General features: G+C 60.4%; 1 protein-coding gene across 1 annotated transcript in view; it reads left to right on the forward strand.

Annotated features, from left to right (window-relative positions):
* DNAJB6 (DnaJ heat shock protein family (Hsp40) member B6) overlaps window positions 1-16,296 on the forward strand; it is a 38,225-nt gene extending 21,929 nt beyond the window's left edge. The window contains exons 8-9 of the mRNA XM_079711106.1: window positions 11,745-11,960; window positions 16,104-16,296. Of these exons, the coding sequence (XP_079567232.1) occupies window positions 11,745-11,960; window positions 16,104-16,186 (299 nt within the window). The 3' untranslated portion in view covers window positions 16,187-16,296. The remainder of the gene's footprint in view (window positions 1-11,744; window positions 11,961-16,103) is intronic.
* Window positions 16,297-18,712: the final 2,416 nt, after the last annotated feature.

Raw genomic sequence — 18,712 nt, forward strand, 5'->3', positions numbered from 1 at the left:
TGTGCCCCTGGAGTGCTGCCCTGGGAGCCTGGGAGCACCGTATCTCCCAGTCCGAGTGTACCGAGTGACCACCAGGTCTGGTTTGGGAGGACTGGGAGGTGCATCTTGGTTTATGACATTTCTCTGTTCTTTGGACCACTGGATAGTCCATGGTGGTGGTACGTTTCACAGTCTAGTAAGTGTAGCAGCTTATTACTTGTCCTTTTCTATCCCAGTAGGATTGATTTGCTTCTTGAAAGGAACACAGAGCACAGCAGCATCGTGCTGTTCTCCCCACCCCTTCCCTCGTCCTGTCCTGGTCCCCAAAGGCATTCGAGGCATCGGTAGGGCATCACGAGAACAGGACTTTCTTACGTGGAGCGTGTCCCAGGACTGTAGGACCCAGAGCTGGGCATGCTGTAGCAGAAGCATTGTCGCATCCTTTCTCCCGTTGTCTCGTAGAGAAGACCACATTTCCTTACCGTGTGATGCGGGGAGTTCCCTGCCCTTGCGGAGCTCCACTCAGCTGGATGGCAGCGTGAGCCCGCGGGCAGGGTGTGGACGTGCATGAGAGTACTGCAGGCAGTGAAGCCGGGAGGGAGAGGTGGCCTCTTTGAGGCCTTCCTGGAAGTAGTGGTCAGACTTTGGTCCTTCCAGGGGCCGTCCCAACGTTCTGGTGGCCATCCCTCCACCCCAGGTGGGCGCCGCGGGTGGACACAGTATGACCACGGTCTTAAGAGACTAATATTAGGCTTGTTCCCCTAATTTTTTTTCAATAATTGAGATTTATTGGTTGTTTTGAGGATCAGTACACAGGACATTCCAGTTTGCACACAGTTCTTGATGTATGTACCAAAAATCTAAAAAGTCACGTAGATATTATTCTTCTTGAAACAGTAATTCCAGTGACTTTCCAGCTTAAATTCTGGAGGTAGCATTTCCTTAAGAGGATGTCAAGTACCAGTATCTTCAAATGTGGACAAGCTGTTACACCCCGAGGTCCACTGTTGCACAATTTGCTATCATACACACTGTACCTACATACATACATATGTTAGCCGACTCACTAGGGAACCTGGTTGGACGACCACCAGCACAGGTGTCCGAGGGCACTGAGTTCTGACTGGGATGGCCAGCATCGGGCAGAAGCCAGCGGGGAAAAGAAGTCATTTAGGATATTCGAGACACGTGAACTGTATGAGTGGGTTGTATCCAGTTGCCGTGTGATGTGCTGTGTACTACAGCGTATGGAGACCACCCCCGGTGTCTTCGGAGTGTTAGCAGACACCCATTCAGAAACCACCCTTTTCTGGTTGTACCAGAAAGATACCGCCAAACGATTTCCCCTCTTCAAGTCGTTTCTACTTAAAAATGGGATGACGTGGGATTTCCTCCTAATTAAAAATGTTTCTGGGGCTTTCCTGGTGGCGCAGTGGTTGAGAGTCCGCCTGCCGATGCAGGGGACACGGGTTCGTGCCCCGGTCCGGGAGGATCCCACATGCCACGGAGTGGCTGGGCCCATGAGCCATGGCCGCTGAGCCTGCGCATCCGGAGCCTGTGCTCCACAACGGGAGAGGTCACAGCAGTGAGAGGCCCACGTACCATAAAAAAAAAAAAAAAAAAAAAAAAATGTTTCTGGAGCTCCTAAAAAAAATCTTGCATTTACCAAAGAGGTGATAAATACTCCCCTGTGATTGCACAAGGGGGAAGATGGGGACCACCCACGGGGCGCGGCTGTGCCCCTCCCAGCCCAATGCAACCAGACCCCCGAGCTTCCTGGTGAGCCTCTTTGTCCACTGGGCTTTACACCTCCCTCTCCCTCTGGTTTGCGTTTGCTTCCAGGGAAGAGTCACCCTTTCCTGCTGCTGTCTTTCCACTTTGGGGGAACATTTTCCCCTCCGCCACCCCTCAGTCAGCGGCAGTGAGGAGGTGCCCGGAGCCTTCACCCAGCTGGGCTGCGCTTGCTGCTGTCGGCCCCAAGCCGAGGCCGAGGGGTCTCACCTGACACATGGCGCGCTGGAGGGGATGCCAGGACTCTGGTAGCATGGGATCCAGGCGGGATCCAGGACCAGGCGGGCAGGCGAGGCGGTCTCCACGCATGATACCTTTGCTTCCCCTTCCCGTGGGCCGCCTGAGGGGACCGTGCGCAGTAGGCCCGTGCTCATGTGTTGGAGGAGCGTGGCGGAAGGGTCCTGTGGAGGCCCGGAACTGGCTGCTGGCCGCCTGCCGGGCAGGGTCTGGGTTCCAGCTGCTTCTGGAACGGCTGTGGTCCCGTGCGCGTGGCTGGGGCAGCTGTCCAGCCCGTGGTCTGTGCTTGGGGCTGTTGGCGCCCGTCGCAGCTCTGGCCTGAGAGTCTAGTGCAGCCTGGGGAGCCTCGGCGCTCCTTTGTTCCCGTGGTTGTTGAGGTGTTGGCGTGGCGCGCGTGTCCTTGGAGGAGGAGTTGTGTTGAGTCGGGCGCCTAGGAGAAGTTGACTAGTCGGGTGGAGAAATGTGTGCATCTAAAGCGGGTAGCCATGAATTGCTTTCCACAAAGAGTATGTGCCTACCAACGTGCTTGTCAGTACTGTCTGATAACAATTGTTAAAATTCATATTTCTGGTTACTGGATGAGGTGGAGCCTCTTGTGGTTGTTGGCGGGTATCCCTGTTTTTCTGCAGTTGTTCCCTGATTTCACAGGGCCCTCTTACATCATTGTTTTATGAGTCCTTCGCCTGCTCTGTTAAAGTGATTTTCCTTTTCAGTTGTCATGTGTTCATTTGACGTACTGTGTGGTTTTTTGGGGTGGCCTTTTGTTTAATGTCCTACATGTTCCACAACTAAAAAATTTTCATATTTTTTTCATGTACTTTCACTTGTATGTCTGTTTGCTTCTTTAATTTACTTGGAACGTTTGTATGTATTAAAAACACCCAACTTTCTCCCAGATTTCTTGCCAGTGTTAATACCTACTAAATCTCATTCAACACGCGACTGTTCAGGACTTGTGTTCTCTTGTCCTTTGGGTCTTCTTTTCGGCCCGGGTTGCACTCTGTCAGGTGGTTTCTGCTGGTGGAGTGCTTTGATGAAACACCTGCGAGTTCATGGCACATGGCCGCTGAGTCTACGTAATATGGTTTTTTAATAAGTCTTTAACGGATGTCAATATTGAGAAGAAACTAGAATCACTTGAGATTTTTATGTGGATTAAACTGTGTCTTTAGGAAAATAAGATTTTGTGAATATAAGACCCTACCAAAATTAGAATGTTTATTCTTTTTGATGATTTATTTCAGTTATTATTTATTACGACAGCCTTGGGTCATTTTTTTTTTGGCTGCGTTGGGTCTCTGTTGCGGTGTGCGGGCTCCTCATTGTAGCGGATTCTCTTGCTGCGGAGCACGGGCTCTAGGCGCATGGGCTTGGGTAGTTGTGGTGCACGGGCTTAGTTGCTCTGCAGCATGCGGGATCTTCCCGGACCAGGGCTCGAACCTGTGTCCCCTGCATCGGCAGGCGGATTCCTAACCACTGCGCCACCAGGGAAGCCCCTTCGGTCATCTTGATGGAAGTCGTGCTTCAGCTGCACGGTCCAGTCCCTGTAGCCTGAGTGAGGACTGAGCAGGAAAGCCTGGTGGCTCGCCCCTGAGGGCCGGCCTATGTCCCGCGGGTGCCCAGGGCATCAGAGCGTTACTTCGTCCTTCACGGAGCGGGTGGTAGGAGTGCCCCCGACGGCACACAGCCCTCGCCCCTCCTTCCCCTCCGTAGGTCCTGACCCCTACCCTGCTGCTCTCGGGGCCTTTTTCAGCCAAGCGGGCACGTGGCCCCAGAGACAGGGCTCTCCGCTGGAGGAGTGTGGGCCTGGGGCTCTGCGGGTGTGGCTTGCTGGCTTCCTACTCCCTCTGCTGCTTCCCCTTGTGCCTGGGGCTTGGCGGCTCCTGAGCAGAGTGACGTGCTGGGGTCGGGAGGCCGGTGGGGTGGGGTGGGGGGCGGAGGCTGGCTGTGCTGCTGCCTCCCTGGGTTTCCATGTCGTGATTGTTCTCCAAGCGTACAACCCCTGGGGGGGTGTGGTGGTGAGATCCGAGCTCCAGGCACTGTTGGCCAGAGCTGTGACACCCCTACTTTCCGGGTGAGTGCGGGGCCCCATCCGCCTGAGCCCGGCCGGCCACGCCCTCCATCCCAGGGTGCCGTGGTGCCTCAGGAACTCCCCTCCGAGGAGCAGGTTGCTGAACTGCCCTGCCCCGCAGCTGTCTCCACAGACAGATGAGTGATGGGTGATGTCTTAACCCACGCGGGGCTGGCGGATGCCTCAGGGCAGGTTAAGGGGCTCCACCCTCTGTGATATTAACACAAAGGACGCTCTAAGCCATAGTGCTGGTGGGGAGGCCGACCCCACCGGCCCTTCACGGGAGCTTTGGACCCTTGGTGTGGATTCTGTGCAGGACTTGAGTTCAGAGGGGCTCGGACAGGAGAGTCCTTGCTGTTGTCTCCTTGACCTTTACCCTCGGTCCACGTTCCTCCCGTGTCCGCACAGCTGCAGCCAGCACCACCGCCCCCCTCCTGCCAGAGCCTGGGCCCCTCCTGACTCGGTCCCCCTTCACGTGACCACCTTCTCGGTCCGTCTGGTGGTCTGTCTAATGCATCGTCACCGTGTCGCCTGCCCGCAATCTGGCAGCGAAAATTAAGTTGCTCCCTGCTTAGAATCGCCTGCGAGGTGCTTTCGACTTGGCCGTGTGCCCGCGCTTCCTGCCTCCTGTCCCATCCTTGACGCCTGCCCTGCTGCACGCAAGTCACATCGCGGTCTGTGCCGCCTCCCGAGCTTTCCTCCCCATCCTGGGAACGGCCCGCCTGCTGTTCCTCGCCTCTGCCCCTGCTTTTGTCGCTGCGTCCTCGGGCCGTTGATCTGCGTGGGCCTCATCATGTCATGGTTTTCTGTTTGCGTGTGTCCAGCACTGAGTCCCTGAGAGCAAGGCAGCATCACATGTGCCAGGCACTTATCAGGCCCTAAATATTTGAATCCTCTCTTGGGCCAGTGACGCATTTTTGGATGTCTGAGTCATCTACGTGTGTGTCCGTGGTATGCACGATAGGAAGAAGTATGGGATTAACCCCTGCCCCGACCCCTCAAAGAAAGAAGACAGCAGCCACAACCGAGGCCTGTTGGATTGTACGTATTTGGAAACAAGGGATTCTGTTTTTGTATAAGGAAGTTCGCTTTCATTTGCATGTTATCAGCCAGATTCCACTGCATATTTGGACTCCATTTGGGGAACCAAGTGGAGCACTTGGGTTGGTGGTTGTGCCCGTGGGACGGCGGCTGGAACATTCCGCTCGTAGTTCCTCGGTGACTGCAGGGAGCTTTGCCCCAGGGGCACGGGCAGGTTGTGCTTTGTTTTGAAATTTCATCTAACTTGGTGCTACAAGGCAGGATGTTTTCTGTTTCCCAAATGAAAAGGATGCTTGAATTGTATCCCACGTAAACTTTAGTTAATTCATGTGCGTTAATAGCTAATTTCTGCAGAGGAAAAGGTTAGCAGAAATTATGCCAAAACAGTAAATTGTTTGGGTTGTAAGAGTGGATGTGACTTATTTATTTTTCTTCAAGTAATGTGTTTCGCCTTTATATAGTAAATTGCTGAAACAATTAGTGAATTTCCGTAGAAGAGGAATGTTTCAGCAGTTAACAGAAACGTATGGAAATTTTGGAAGAGGCTGTAGAAAGAAGCCCAGAATGTGGTTGGCTTTCAGAAAGCGTGATGTTGGGAGTGGGGGGTGGGATGGGAGTGGCGGTCATCACTTCTTGGTGGTAATTCTTGGAAGTTCAGGTTGTACCAAGAGGCACCACGTGGATCTCTGAGGGCGGGTGTGGGTGGCCTGCGTGGGGGCCTTCTCTTCTCATGAGGGGGGCGTGTGGTGGCACTTTGTGTCCCATGACCCTTGGTGGGCAGTGCGCTTTTTTTGGAGAAGGTTTTTGTTCAGAGAAGAGCCAGCCCTGGGACGCCCATTCCACCATCTGCATGGGGCCTGGGGGGGTCTGGAGGCACCAGGGGTCCTGTGAGTGCTAAGCCCCCCGCCCCTCCCTGAAAGTGGGTACCGGCCGATGCTGAGTTTAGCAACTGAGCATCGCAGAGCCCAAGGCTCCTTCTTTAAAGTGGAGGAGCTTTGGCTGCAGGCGTTTTCTGGGGCGGGTGGTGGAGGCACCTGGGCTGTCGTCTGGGTGTCAGAGGGATCCTGTCCCGGGCAGCGTCCACCGTGCTAGACACCATCCGGGAACCTTCCTCTCCGCGTCAGGAACCACAGGCTCAGGAGTTGTTTTGGCGATGGGGCTTGGGGCGACGGGACTTGGGGCGACGGTGTCTCCTCACGCAGCTGGACTCACAGCCCATCCTCTGAACCTGGGATGGAGCTGGGTCGGTGGCGTGAGTCCCTCCCTCCTGCCGTCTGAAATCAGGGCCCCACATGCTCAGCCAGGGCAGCTGGGCCTCAGAGGACGGGCCGCCTCTTCCCTCTCTGCGTCCAGGACCCCCTCGCCGGAGGCCCGGCCCCCCTGCCACGCCCTCGAGGCCCGAGGTGTCTCTGCTGCTTCAGCGGTTATGTCCCACAGCCGAGGGTGCCTTGCTGGGGGCTGGGGAGGAAGGGGGCCCGAGGGCAGAGTGTGGCACAGGCCGGCTCGGCCCTCCCCACGCTCACACCTGCAGGGGTGGGGGATCCTGGGCTCTGCTCTGCCTTCAGGGAGAGGCCTGGTGGTTCCTTGTCGTGGGTCACGTGGTCCAGCCCCCTGGGCCTCCCCGACGCGGGACGGACGGATGAAGCCCTTGGAGCTGGGGCGGGTCTTGTGGGAGGACTCGGGGCGTGAGGGACGCTGTGAGAACGAGGAGCCCCAGGCGGCACGACGGGGAAGCCCTGGAACAGACTGGGACGCACTGGAGCCGCCAGAGCGGATGCGGGAGAGGCTGCCAGCAAGGCCTCTGCGGAGCCCTCGTCTGCCTCTGGAGCTCCCAGTGCTGCTTTTCCCGGGGCCTCCCACGTCCCCTTGAGACGCCTGCCTTCCGGGGGAGGGGCTCCCCCTCCACCCAGGTGCTGGGCGGGGGAGGGCGGGGCCTGTCCTGAAGGCAGAGCCACCTCTGCCCTGGACAAGCCTGTCCTTGAATAGGCCGGAGGGGCGTCTCCAGGGCCTGGCTTCGGGGTGCACACGACAGTCGCTGGGGGCCGTTTCCAGACCTCTGCCATCTGCATCCTGGAGCAGTTAGGGCAGCTCCTGGGGCGAGCTGGGCTGCCGCGTGGGGAGACGTGATAGAGGCCTGTGTCGGTTCTGAGACGTCAGCTGGGCCCGAGGAAAACGGGGGCGCTGGCGTCGGGGCAGGACGGTGTCCTCCCTGCCCTCCGGGGCTGCCCACTTTCCTTTGCACGCCGCACGTCTGCCGAGCCTCCTGTGCCCTTCGGCTTCTCGTCTCTCTTGCTCAGGAGCCGTGGGACACAGCGAGCAGCACGGGTCCGCTCACTCCCCCTTGTGGGCAGTGAGGCCAGGCCCCTGCAGGGCAGGCACCGTCTTGGACACGTGAAGTGGCGCGAGTTGACTGTGCGGATGGCCCTTATTCAGAGCAGCAACAGCAGCGGGCCGTCTTCTCAGACAAGGGGGTCCCGTGTCGCCCACAGCTGACTGCACTTGTGGGTGTGGTGGCCACCTCTTGTGTCAGTCCGTCAGTGCCTGCTGTTACTCTGTGTAGTGCAGTGGGTTCAGAATGAGCGCTTGAATGAACACGTCGAGGGATTCCTTCCAGAAGGTGTCCAGCGGAAACACTCAGATAAGCTTCTCAACATCCACCTTTATTTCTTTCCCCCAAATCCTTTTCCCGGTACTTGAGACATGGAAGAGCTTTATGGGGACCTTGTGGGGTGTGGCTTGACCACCCTGCTCCAGACCCAGGGCCTCTGGGGCTCATGATGTTGGAGGCGGGCCTGGGGCACAGAGGTGACGGTGTCTACCAGGGCCGGCTCGTGCAACAGTGAGGCGCCCAGCTGTGTGTCCATCGCAGCTTCTGACGGGCTCGCCTCGGAGCCCAAGCCCGAGAGTCCGGTTCTCAGCTGTGGCCCCTGCGTCCACCCCTGGACAGTCCCTGGTCCAGAGACGGTACGGCTGGGCCCTCAGGGAGGCGGCTTCACAGAGGCGAGGCCGGAAGTGGGAGGGCGCCAGGATTTGCCTGGGAGGAGGGTGCAGGGGGCCAACCAGGTCAGCGCGAGCCCCTCGCCAGAGCCGGCCGTGCCCGGGGCAGGCGGGGAGAAGGCAGAGGCACGGCTGCTGGGGGGAGGGGGTCCCCAGGACCCAAGAGTGTCCCCACCTTCGCCCACAGCGGGTCCCGGTCTTCGGGGAAGTCACCAGATCCTGAAGGCCTGGAGTGTGTTCTGTGCTGTGTTCTGGGATTTGTTCCGGAACGCCAGGAGTGACGTCTTAGTGACCGTCTCATCCTCTAACCAGACGGCAGGCACAGAGCGTGCGCAGCGGCCCTGAGAGCTGGGGTGGCCGGGGCCTAGGGACGGGCTGGTGTGTGCAGCCGGGGCCCGGGGTGACGGCACGGCTGAGGGGGCACGCCGGGCGGAGGCGGGTCCTACGGGAGCCTCCCGGCCTGTGCGCGGGCGCCGCTGAAGACCGTCGGAGCAGAGCAGGCGGCCGTGCCGTGCGCGGGACACAGGCGGCGCTGTCCGTTCACCGGGCCCCCCGCGCCCGGCCTGGCAGGTAAGTGTCGTCTGTGCCCACGGCCGTGCGGTCCTGCAGCTGGGGTTTCCCTGAGCGGAATGGGGCAGGGGGAGCACCACCTCTTCTGAGCGGCCGACAGGGACCCAGTGGGTTTGAGCTGACCTGAGGTGAGTAACATAGCGGCGGGCCGGCCCCCGGGGTGCCCGGACCTCCTGGGACGCCCACCCCTACCACGTCCAGGCCCGTCGCGGTCACGCAGCCACTCAGAGTGAACACGCTGATGTGTGTTGTCCAGTACCTGGGATGCTCAGGCTACAGCTGTGGGCGACGTGTTATCCTTAAGGTCACATCAAAGCCACCGGGTGCGGTTGCGTCTGGAACCGGGGAGGGGCCGGCTGCTCACCCCGGAGGCCTGCCCAGGCCGCCGCCGCCTCCCCAGGCCACAAGCCGAGCTTGTGGCTGGGCTGCTGGGTGCCAAGCTCCCTGACCGCAGGGGCTGCGAGCCTGCAAGACCCTGCGGCCATGCTGGGCTGCCCACGCTGCCCCGCCTGCCACGTCCAGTGCGGATCCTGAGGTCAAGTCGCCATGGTGGTGGTTTATTAGCCACGGTTCCGTGGGGCCCCCTCCCCTGGGAGGGCTTTGTGGATTTGGGAGTCATACCTGTGTCTGGACCCCGCAGAGCCCCCGGGGGGTGGAATGGCCCTGAGTGCTCCCAGCCCTGGCCCTGGCCCTGCCCCGGGACCCTCGCTCGCGCACGTTCCCCCTTCAGACAGGCGTGTTCTGGGGGCGCTGTGCTCTCCAGCGAAGCCTGCGTCCAGTCGGTGCCTGACGAGCCCCCTCGGCGGGCACCCGGCCGCCCCTGCTCGAGGGACGGGCAGCGGATGTGACGGCCGCGCCCAGGGCCTGCTTCCTCAGCTCAGTGGTCTGTTTGACTCTGAGAAGCGGCCGTGACGGTGGCCATAGGTCCCCAGGGGACTGCTAGCGGTGGCATCCGGTGTGACGGTGGTCAAGGCCACGTGCGCCGACTGCCAGGTGCTCTCTCGGAGCGCTTGGATAGCTGGCCGCACAAGCGGCTCGCGCACGTCCCTTGGAGGGAGGGGATGTGCTGTCGGGAGAGACTGTGAGCCCAGGGCGCCCTGCCGAGCCTGTGCTGGGAATGTCAGAGGCCGTGCAGGGCGTGGAGAGCCTTAAAATGCACGCCCGGGGTCACCATACTAATTTGCGGTGTCAGAGGAGGTATCCTCTGCGGAGCGGGGGGGCGCCGTGAGTGCGGGGGGGGGGTGGGGCCGGCGTGGGTGACTGCGGGTGGGGTGAGCGGGGTGCGATGAACTCGAGTGCGGTGAGCGGGGGTGCGGTGAGCTCGGGTGCGGTGAGCCGGGTGTGCGGTGAGCCGGGTGTGTGGTGAGCCGGGTGCGGTGAGCCGGGGGTGCGGTGAGCTCGGGTGGGGTGAGTGGGGGTGCGGTGAGCGGGGGTGCGGTGAGCTCGGGTGGGGTGAGTGGGGGTGCGGTGAGCGGGGGTGCGGTGAGCTCGAGTGGGGTGAGCTCGGGTGCGGTGAGCCGGGTGTGTGGTGAGCAGGGTGCGGTGAGCCGGGTGTGCGGTGAGCTCGGGTGGGGTGAGCGGGGGTGCGGTGAGCTCGGGTGGGGTGAGCGGGGGTGCGGTGAGCTCGGGTGGGGTGAGCTCGGGTGGGGTGAGCCGGGGGTGTGGTGAGCGGGGTGCGGTGAGCCGGGGGTGCGGTGAGCTCGGGTGGGGTGAGCCGGGGGTGCGTTGAGCTCGGGTGTGGTGAGCGGGGGTGCGTTGAGCTCGGGTGGGGTGAGCGGGGGTGCGGTGAGCTCGGGTGGGGTGAGCTCGGGTGGGGTGAGTGGGGGTGTGGTGAGCGGGGGTGGGGTGAGCTCGGGTGGGGTGAGCGGGGGTGCGGTGAGCGGGGGTGCGGTGAGCGGGGGTGGGGTGAGCTCGGGTGCGGTGAGCGGGGTGCGGTGAGCGGGGGTGGGGTGAGAGCTGGTCCGGGCCGGTACTTGAGCTCAGGCGTCTGGAGGAAATGGAGGGGAGGCCCCACGCCTGTACCCAGTACTGAACTTGGCGCTCCGGGTCGTGTAATGGTGCGGAAACGATTGTAATCGCGCACCTCCCTGAGAGAGCAGTTCTTTGTTACAGGGAGCATCTCTGCAGGCCCGTCGTCCTCCGTGTTGGCGGGGTGGGGGGAGGCCGGCAGTGATGGAGGGAGGGTCTGCCTGGGGAAGAGCTCGAGTGGGTGAGCGCCTCAGATCACAGTGGCTGTCACCTGCTTGGGGCTCAGCGGTGTGCGCCCTGGATGTTGTGGTTTGGGTGACGGGCCTACCCATCCTCCAGGGAACAGAGTTGCTGAGGAACAAGAAGGCTACCGCCTGGTGTCCCCGTTCCCGTCAGACGGGTTGTGTCCTGCGTTGTTACCGGGTTTCTGACAGCCTTTCCCTTAGGCCCCGCCAAGCCCCCGTGTGACTGCTGATGAAAAACCCCCCAGAGAATGAAATTTGAAGTTATTCGGTGACTGTTACCATTCGTTTTTTAATTTTATTGCTAGTATCCACCTAATGTGCAAAACTTCTGTTTTTGAAAAGACCAAGAGAAACACAACCTGGAGAGCAATGAGAAATGTTCTTGGCTGTGCATCTGGTGACAGGTGACCGTGCGTGCGGGTCCCCGGCCCAGAGCTCGGAGCCGCCCTGTGGCACGAGCGGGCGGGAAGCAGGGTGGCCACCGCCTCCATCACCGCAGGTCTGTGCAGGTCCTGGCATTACAGCCACCTGAGAGAGAGACCGATGGCTGGTCCGGAGCCCACTCCTCCGGGGCGACACCCTTGTGCCGATTCTGAGGGTGAATTTGTCCCGGGAGCCCCGCCCTCCCTCTTGAAGGACGGGTGTGCTTTCAGATCAGGATTCACTTCCGACCCCCTGGGGGCGGGGTGAGAAGCTGCCGCTGTCACTGGATTTCCGCGCTACTTTGGTTTCTTCCGTTCTCTCTCGGAAGATCCGGTTGAGGCCCTGCTCGATAAGGGCCTCCTCCTCCGGCACCAGGACCTCCCGCCGCACGGCTCATGCCCGTCTCCGTCCTGTGCTTTCAGGTGTGGCCGACGAGGACGCCTTCGCGGAGGAGTGCCGGCGACGAGGCCAGCACGCGCTGCCCGGCCAGCCCGCCAGCACCAGTGCCCGCCCTCTGAAGTCCCACCGGCCAGCCTCTGTGCCCAAACACGCACCCCAACCCCCGGGTGAGGACGAGGACCAGCCAGGCCGGCACCGGGCCGGCAGCAGCTGGGAGCCCCCTGCCGCGTTCCCCGCAGGTGTGCACGGGGGGTCCGCCGCGGAGCCTCCCCGTGGGGCTGCCTCCCGGGGCCCCCGAGGACCGAGATGGCACCTGTGTTGCTGCGTCCTGGCCTGACGGACGGGCGGGTTGGGGGAGGCCGCGTGGAGCCCACACTAAAGCGGGGTGCCGGTCTCCCACCACGGCATGCCGTGTGTTGTTGTGGGCAGCAGCTGAGCCCCTTTGTGTAACTTTCAGCTTCATGCTGGGGGTCTGGTCCCGCAGAGCGGCCGCCTGCCCAGCCTCTCCTGGGGGCCCTGCGGCTTCAGCCATGCCTCCCTGCCTTGCTGTTGACTGCTGTTGAGTTACAGGCAGAACCTGACACCCGCCCCCAGGGGTCCTGTGGTCAGGTGGATGGGTGCTGACCCACCCTTACCCCAGGGGAGGTGTCCCACCTCTGGATGCACTGAGGTTTTGTGACCCCCTTTCTCCAGACCCCGCTCTGCCCTCTTCCAGCTTCTTGACCTGTAATTTCTTAGAGAGCCCAGATGGGTCTTTGAAGTGTGTTCCCTGTAGAAAGTTCTGGATTACTTCTGACGGCATGGCTGTGCATGCACGCGGACCCTGGCTGAGTCTAAAGACCGATGAAAATCTAGTTTGAATTACTCATCGGTTTGAAGCGTTTGTGCCCATCTTGGTTCTCAGCACTGGAAGTCGCCAGGTTGACCACAGCAGGTTGTGTGGAGGAAGAGATGGATCCTTGGTCCCTTGTTTCAGGGTGGTGTCTCTGTGTACGTCGTGAGGTTAATTCTGTGAACCTAGGGCACGAGAGCATGGTCTGCGCAGGGAACTGAACGGATGAGGATGAGGTCCGTCCCTTTCTTCTCCCAGAACGTTCTGCGGGGAGCTCTGTGCCTCCAGTCCCCTTCTGGCCCTTTTTATGTGGAGCCGGGGGTGCGTGTGGGTCTTGAGGAGGACAGGGGATTGGACCCATCCACCCACCGGAAGGCCGGTGTCCTGGGTTCCCAGCCAGGTGCAGAGCCCCGCGGGACCGCGTGGACCTGGCCACCGGCTGCCAGGGAGCAGTGCCACCCAAGGAAGATGGGCCATTTGGGAGTGTTAGCCTCTTCCTGGGTAATTGAAAGAAAAATAGAGGTGATTGGAAGGGCTGTGTGAATTCAGAACAAACTCGTTCTGCCTTGAATGGGCGTGTGGATGTTTTCCCCAGATTTATCGTCATCTCCTGGTCCTGACCGCTCGTTGGCTGGACTTGGCGAGGCGCAGGGTTGTGGATGCAGTTTCCCTGAACAAATACGATTTGAACAGGGACTTTACGGGCTGTCCCTTTGGTTGGAAGGTCACCATAAACCTGGGTGTCTAAACTGGGTGGGAATATCCCAGTTCCCAAGGGTGAGGTGTGCGGGCTCAGGCCTGCCTGGAGGAGCCTTGTTTAGACATCTAGCTGGCTTCCTGAACAGGAAGTGGACCTGGGGTCACAGTGAGGCCCGTGCTGCCTCTGAGCGCCAGAGACGAGGGCTGTGGACGGAAGGAGAGTAGCCGCTGCTGGGGAATCATCAGAAAATAATTCTTGGTGAAATCTTGCGCTTTGTCAGTTTTTACCATTAGGTCCCTCCCAGGTGGTGTTTCCAGGTGGGGAAACCGTTGACTTACGAACCCCGCACATGCTTACACACAAGGGCGAGCAGTGGCCTTGTGCTTTTGACGAGTGCTTCCTGCCTGTGTTCCACAGCGATGGCGGGCGGCCAGGGCTCGGCCCGGCAGGTGCTGGGCGCTGCGGAGCACACCTCTTTTTTTGTGTGGTTTGTTTCCTTCTTTCAAATCAAACTACGAGGCCTTCAAAAGAGTGTCAGAGTGAATCACCAAAGAATTAAAGATACGCTTTTTACATGACTGTAGTGAGCTCGTTTGACTTCTTATTGAGAGACGATAGAGCTACTCCGGAGGAAGACTCCAAAACCGGGACAGTGGAAAAGGCTTCCGGGGTAACAGGGCAAAGCGAGGTGCCCAGTGGGTCAGGGCCTCCAGGGAGCAGAGTGATGGGCACCCGCCGGGCCGCTCCGCTGCCCCTGTCCTGCCCCGCCATGCCTGCCCCTCCAGCGGGCGCGCTCCACGTGGTCTGGAGGCTCCCGCGGTGACTTCCTGCCAGGCTTTCACATCGCGGGCAGCTTTCTTAGAAGCATGTGGTGAAGGGCTTGGTTCCCTACAAAGTGTCCGGTGCCCCCACTTGGTGCTTCAGCCATTTGAGCAATTGCCGGGCTAAGTGCCCCCGGGGCTGGCGGGGTGGGCAGTGGCCTGGCGGGTTCTGATGATTTTAGGCTGAAAATGAGCCCTCGCTTGCGATGCGCTCAGGCCGCAGAACATGGGCTTGATGGCTCCTGGGAGGATCTCCCGTGTTGACGGTGCGGCCCCTGTGGTTCAGGGTCAGGGTGCGGCTAGGGGAGCCTCGGCCCGTCTGCGGGGGGCGGTTCTGTGTTCAGCCCGACGGTGCCGCCTTACCGGCATTCACTGTGTTGTGAACCTGCTGTGAGACGGGGTGACCGCCCTGGCTTTATTTCAGAGGACACATCGCACGCCTCTCGGAGCCCGTAAATTAGACGGCGAGATGTGGATAAAGGTTTAGTGTTTCTCATTGACGGGTTCCACACACGCTGGAGGTCTACCGAGAATGTGTAACTGTGAAAAAAGAAAATTAAAATTATTCACCGTGAAAAATTCACAAATGAAAGGATAACATTGATCCTTTAACTTCCTAGCTCTGCCCGGTGTGTGCCCGGGACCCCTTCTGGCTTAGGGGATTCATGAGTGGAGACGGGGCCGGGGCCCGTGGCCTCGTCGGTCTGTCGACGTGGTCGAGTGTGGAAGGGACAGCTGAGAGGAGCGACTTCTGGCCGGAGCAGCCTGGTCACAGGGACGGGGCTGCTGTGTGTTGGCGGTGGGTTAGCGGGTGTTTCTTTTCCTTCCTTTTGGCTTATCATGCAGGTAGCTGAGTCAGGCAGGAGGACGCTGGGCGTGAGGACCTCCAGGGACCCTGCCGCGGCCCCCGTGTCAGGGCCACTTCCGTACAGCACGTGACCTGGACGGCTGTGCTGATGGGAGGGCAGGCAGGACACAGGCCGCAGAGCCCTGGGGACCGCGCCAGCCTCCACCCTCTGCGAGCAGATTCCAGGGGCGTCTGAGTCGGTGGTGAGGCCGGGAAGCCCCGGCAGCCTCGTCCTGTTGGAGGCACATGTGTGTCCTCAGCTTCCCCACCACCCCGCAGCGGACATCGTGATCAGGTCCCAGTTGGCTGTCGGCACCCACCTAACTGACCCCCGGGCCTGGCCCTCCCAGGGGTGGTTCTGTGTGGACACATGCGTGTCGTGAACAGACTGGGTCTGGGTTCCGTCTGGAAAGAGATTGTGTTCTAAAATGGCACCTGCCTCATAAATTAAAGTCTCGAGGATGCTTTTATGTGCTCTTCCCAGCAGGCTTAGGGGCCCACGTGCATTAGGTCACAGGCCTGCAGTGACCCCGGCCTGGTTCTAGGCTGACTGTTCAGAAGATCCTTTGTTACCAAATTCAGCATCCCACTCCGCCCACATGTGTGTGGACTAACGCAGCACAAGGTCCTGAGCTGTTTTTGCAGAAATAACCCGGAGCTCTTCTGGCTCTTCGCACAAAATCTCAGGAGGGTGAGCAGGTCACACCCGCCTCTTTCTCCCCCGGCTTCGGGCAAGCACACGGCACAGGGGAAAAGGTTGGCGTGGGGCATTGGTTGAGCCCCGGACCCTGTAACAACTGGGCTTCTCCCTGCAGAGGGGGCCCCGGGGAGGCCCATCCCCCGAGGCGGAGCCTGCCCTGCCTTGTCTCCAGGTGACCTGGGGCTGGGTCGTGGGGACAGATGATGGGCGGGCCCGCGGGGCTGGCTCGGTGGGCGGAGGGCGAGCACGCAGCCTCCGCGGGGCTGGGATGCTGGTTGGATCACGTTAGAGCTTTACATCGCCAAGTTTGAAGTCCGTCTGTGTTTTTGTTGAGCCTTAGATATGGAGCAGATAGGAGTGAGGACACATAACTTTATCGTGAGGCTGGTTTGTTTTAACCGGGGGGATATCTAGAGACACGTTTGCCTCTTGGTGGGGCCACAGCTGCTCCTCTGCAGTGTTTCACACGCCTGTTTCCTTAGGATTCAAAGAAGGTGGCAAGAGGAAGAAGCAGAAGCAGAGAGAAGAGTCGAAGAAGAAGAAGTCGACCAAGGGCCGCCCGTAGAGGGGCCGCGGTGGAGCAGCGGGCGGCCGGCCGAGGGGCTGCACACACGCGCTAGGTGCCGTACCTGCTTCTCCACCGCCCCGAGACCGCACCTGCTCGGCGCTGGGGACGCTGGGGGCGCACCGGTCAGGGCCCGGGGGGCGGGAACGCGGAGCCGCCAGACTGTCCCTGCTGCTCCAGCTCTGCGCCCGCGCACCCCCCCGGGTGGCTGAGGCCACCCCTGCTTGCCTGGCGCACACCTGCGGAGATGCTTGCAGCTTTGGCCGTGTGGGGCTCCCGACGGCGCGTGCATGCTTGTGGCACGACCTTCGCTCCTCCGCTGAGTGTGTGAATCTAGACTCAAGCACAGGGCGACGTAAAGGTGACTCCTGACCCCGGGTGACCTTCTCTTCAGTTTCGGGGGAGCCAGGCCTTCACGGTGACCTGGCCGCTTGAGGTGTGGAGCCCCCTCACGTTTATGGTTTTACTTCTAATCTTCTCGAATAGCCCGTCTTTCCTTGGGTCCGTAGTTGTTTGGGCAGGGACACAGGAGTCTACAACATTCTGTTCAGTAGTAGCACCTCTGGCTCTTAGGTTAGGCTCAGGCTGGGGGGAAGCAGACAAGCCCCTCCCACATCCAGCTCGTGAGGTACTGAGCACAGGCGCTGAGCCGGGTACGGGCTCCAGCACCGGCTCCTTCAAAAGAAGCGCTTCCCTTGGGCCGGGCTCTCCCAGCTTCCTGCAGCGACTCCTCCGCAGGATCGAGGCCCCCAGCCCCCTCCCGCCCGCCGTCAGGGCCCCTCCTCTCACTCCCGCACCCGCCCGAGTCCCCTTCCCCTTTGCCCCCGGGCACCGAGGGCATCGTGAAAAGCTTGGATGGGATTTTCAAACGCCAGCAGCTTTCACCCGGCAGTGTTGGGAGCCCGGGCCCTGGGGGCACAGCTTTCATGGCCGAGCCGCGGGCTTGGGCGCCGGGAGCGAGTGTGACGCGTGTGGTTCTCCGGTGACTGTGCAGTTTGCTCCATGTACCTGGTTGTGGTGGAAGGTGGTGCGGACTCCTGGGTGAAGAGTGAACTGGTGTTTGATGCTTAGTGTGGACAATGTAACCATGAAAGCGTAACGGGTTTGAAGCGCTGCCCACATGAATAAACTCTGAGCGTTACTGACTAACACGCACCTGCCATCGTTTATAAACGTCAGTTGTTAGTAATTAAAAAGAAAAGCGGTTCTTCTCTGTCATTTCAGTTATGAGAGATCAAGTAATGTTCTGGGGGCAGAAGTCGGTTCTGAGATGCATTACTGTAGGGTGGAGATACTGTTTTAAAGATGACGTTGCCACTGAATGTACCATGTATGAAACCAGCGGCCTTGCTGACACCATGGGAAGCACGGAGATGAGCCGGCCATTCCTCCAGACTCTGTCTTGGCCGAGGACAGTGGTCACGTCCCGGGGCCGTGAAGGAGGCTCACTCCTAGGACTTGGAGCCTCTCCGAGTGGGGATCACCACGCACGACGCCCTGACGTGGTTCTCCTCAGCTGCTCTCAGCCCAGAGCTTCCCTGCTGTGGGCACCCAGGGGAGGGCTGGCCCGACGCGAGGAAGGTTTCAGGTCCTCAAGGCCGGTCCCCCCAGGTTAGGACAGACCCAGTGTCCGTGCCATGGGGCAGAGCCCCGGCGGTCATCAAGCTGCTGGGGACCCCACGTCCGTCTTCACACGACCCTGCTGCAGGCCGCTCCTGAGTGAAGAGGGGAGGCCCCTGGAGGGCAGGCCCACGGGTGGGTCCCGCTTCGGAGGACAGGGGAGAGGGGCAGAACGAAACCAGCCCAGGGGTGGGCCCAGAGCTCGTGGGGCTGGAGCCACCTCTTCCCGTGTTAGGAGGGTTAAGGGCTGCAAAGCTCACGTAAGAAACGTTCAGTTTGAAATGCATGCGCTTTCATAGGACCTGCCGTGTCCCGTCCCCAGTCTGATGGGGCAGCATTGAACCAGGAAAATGCTATGGAAACATCCACAGGGAAACTCTTCCAGACTCTTGTTTGGGGCCTTTAAAAAGTGGGCCATATAACATTAATAATCACGCCTGATTTTTTTTCTTTCACTTTTGCCAAAATGAGGTTTTATTTTGAAGGTTGTTTGACAGTAGGGAGACCTAGGATTCACCGGGCTCGGAATCCAGGTCACGGCTCTGCTCACGCCGGAGGTCCTGGTCACCCCTGGCTGCCTCCGCGGAGCTTCTGCACCACTAGGAGCAGAAACTGCCCCTCCCCCGGCACCGGCCCCTCCCTCCTTCCTCGCCATCTGAGTCTGCCACACAGAGGCCATCCTTTCGGGTCGTTTGGTCTGCAGTTGCCCACTTGGAGGACCCCTCCGGGCGCACCCCTGTGTGCAGCGCCCTCTGGTCCTCACAGGTGTCGTCCTGGGAACCTGAGGATGGCGTGGGGCCAGAGTGGACGAGGACCGCTGGGGCTGGGGCTCTGGCCCTGCCACCCCGCCCCCTCCATCCGGCACTGAGCAGCCGGGCAGCTCTGAACACCACACCGGAGGTGACG

The sequence above is a fragment of the Hyperoodon ampullatus genome (genome assembly GCF_949752795.1).
Source record: "Hyperoodon ampullatus genome assembly, chromosome: 9".
Lineage (NCBI taxonomy): Eukaryota > Metazoa > Chordata > Mammalia > Artiodactyla > Ziphiidae > Hyperoodon > Hyperoodon ampullatus.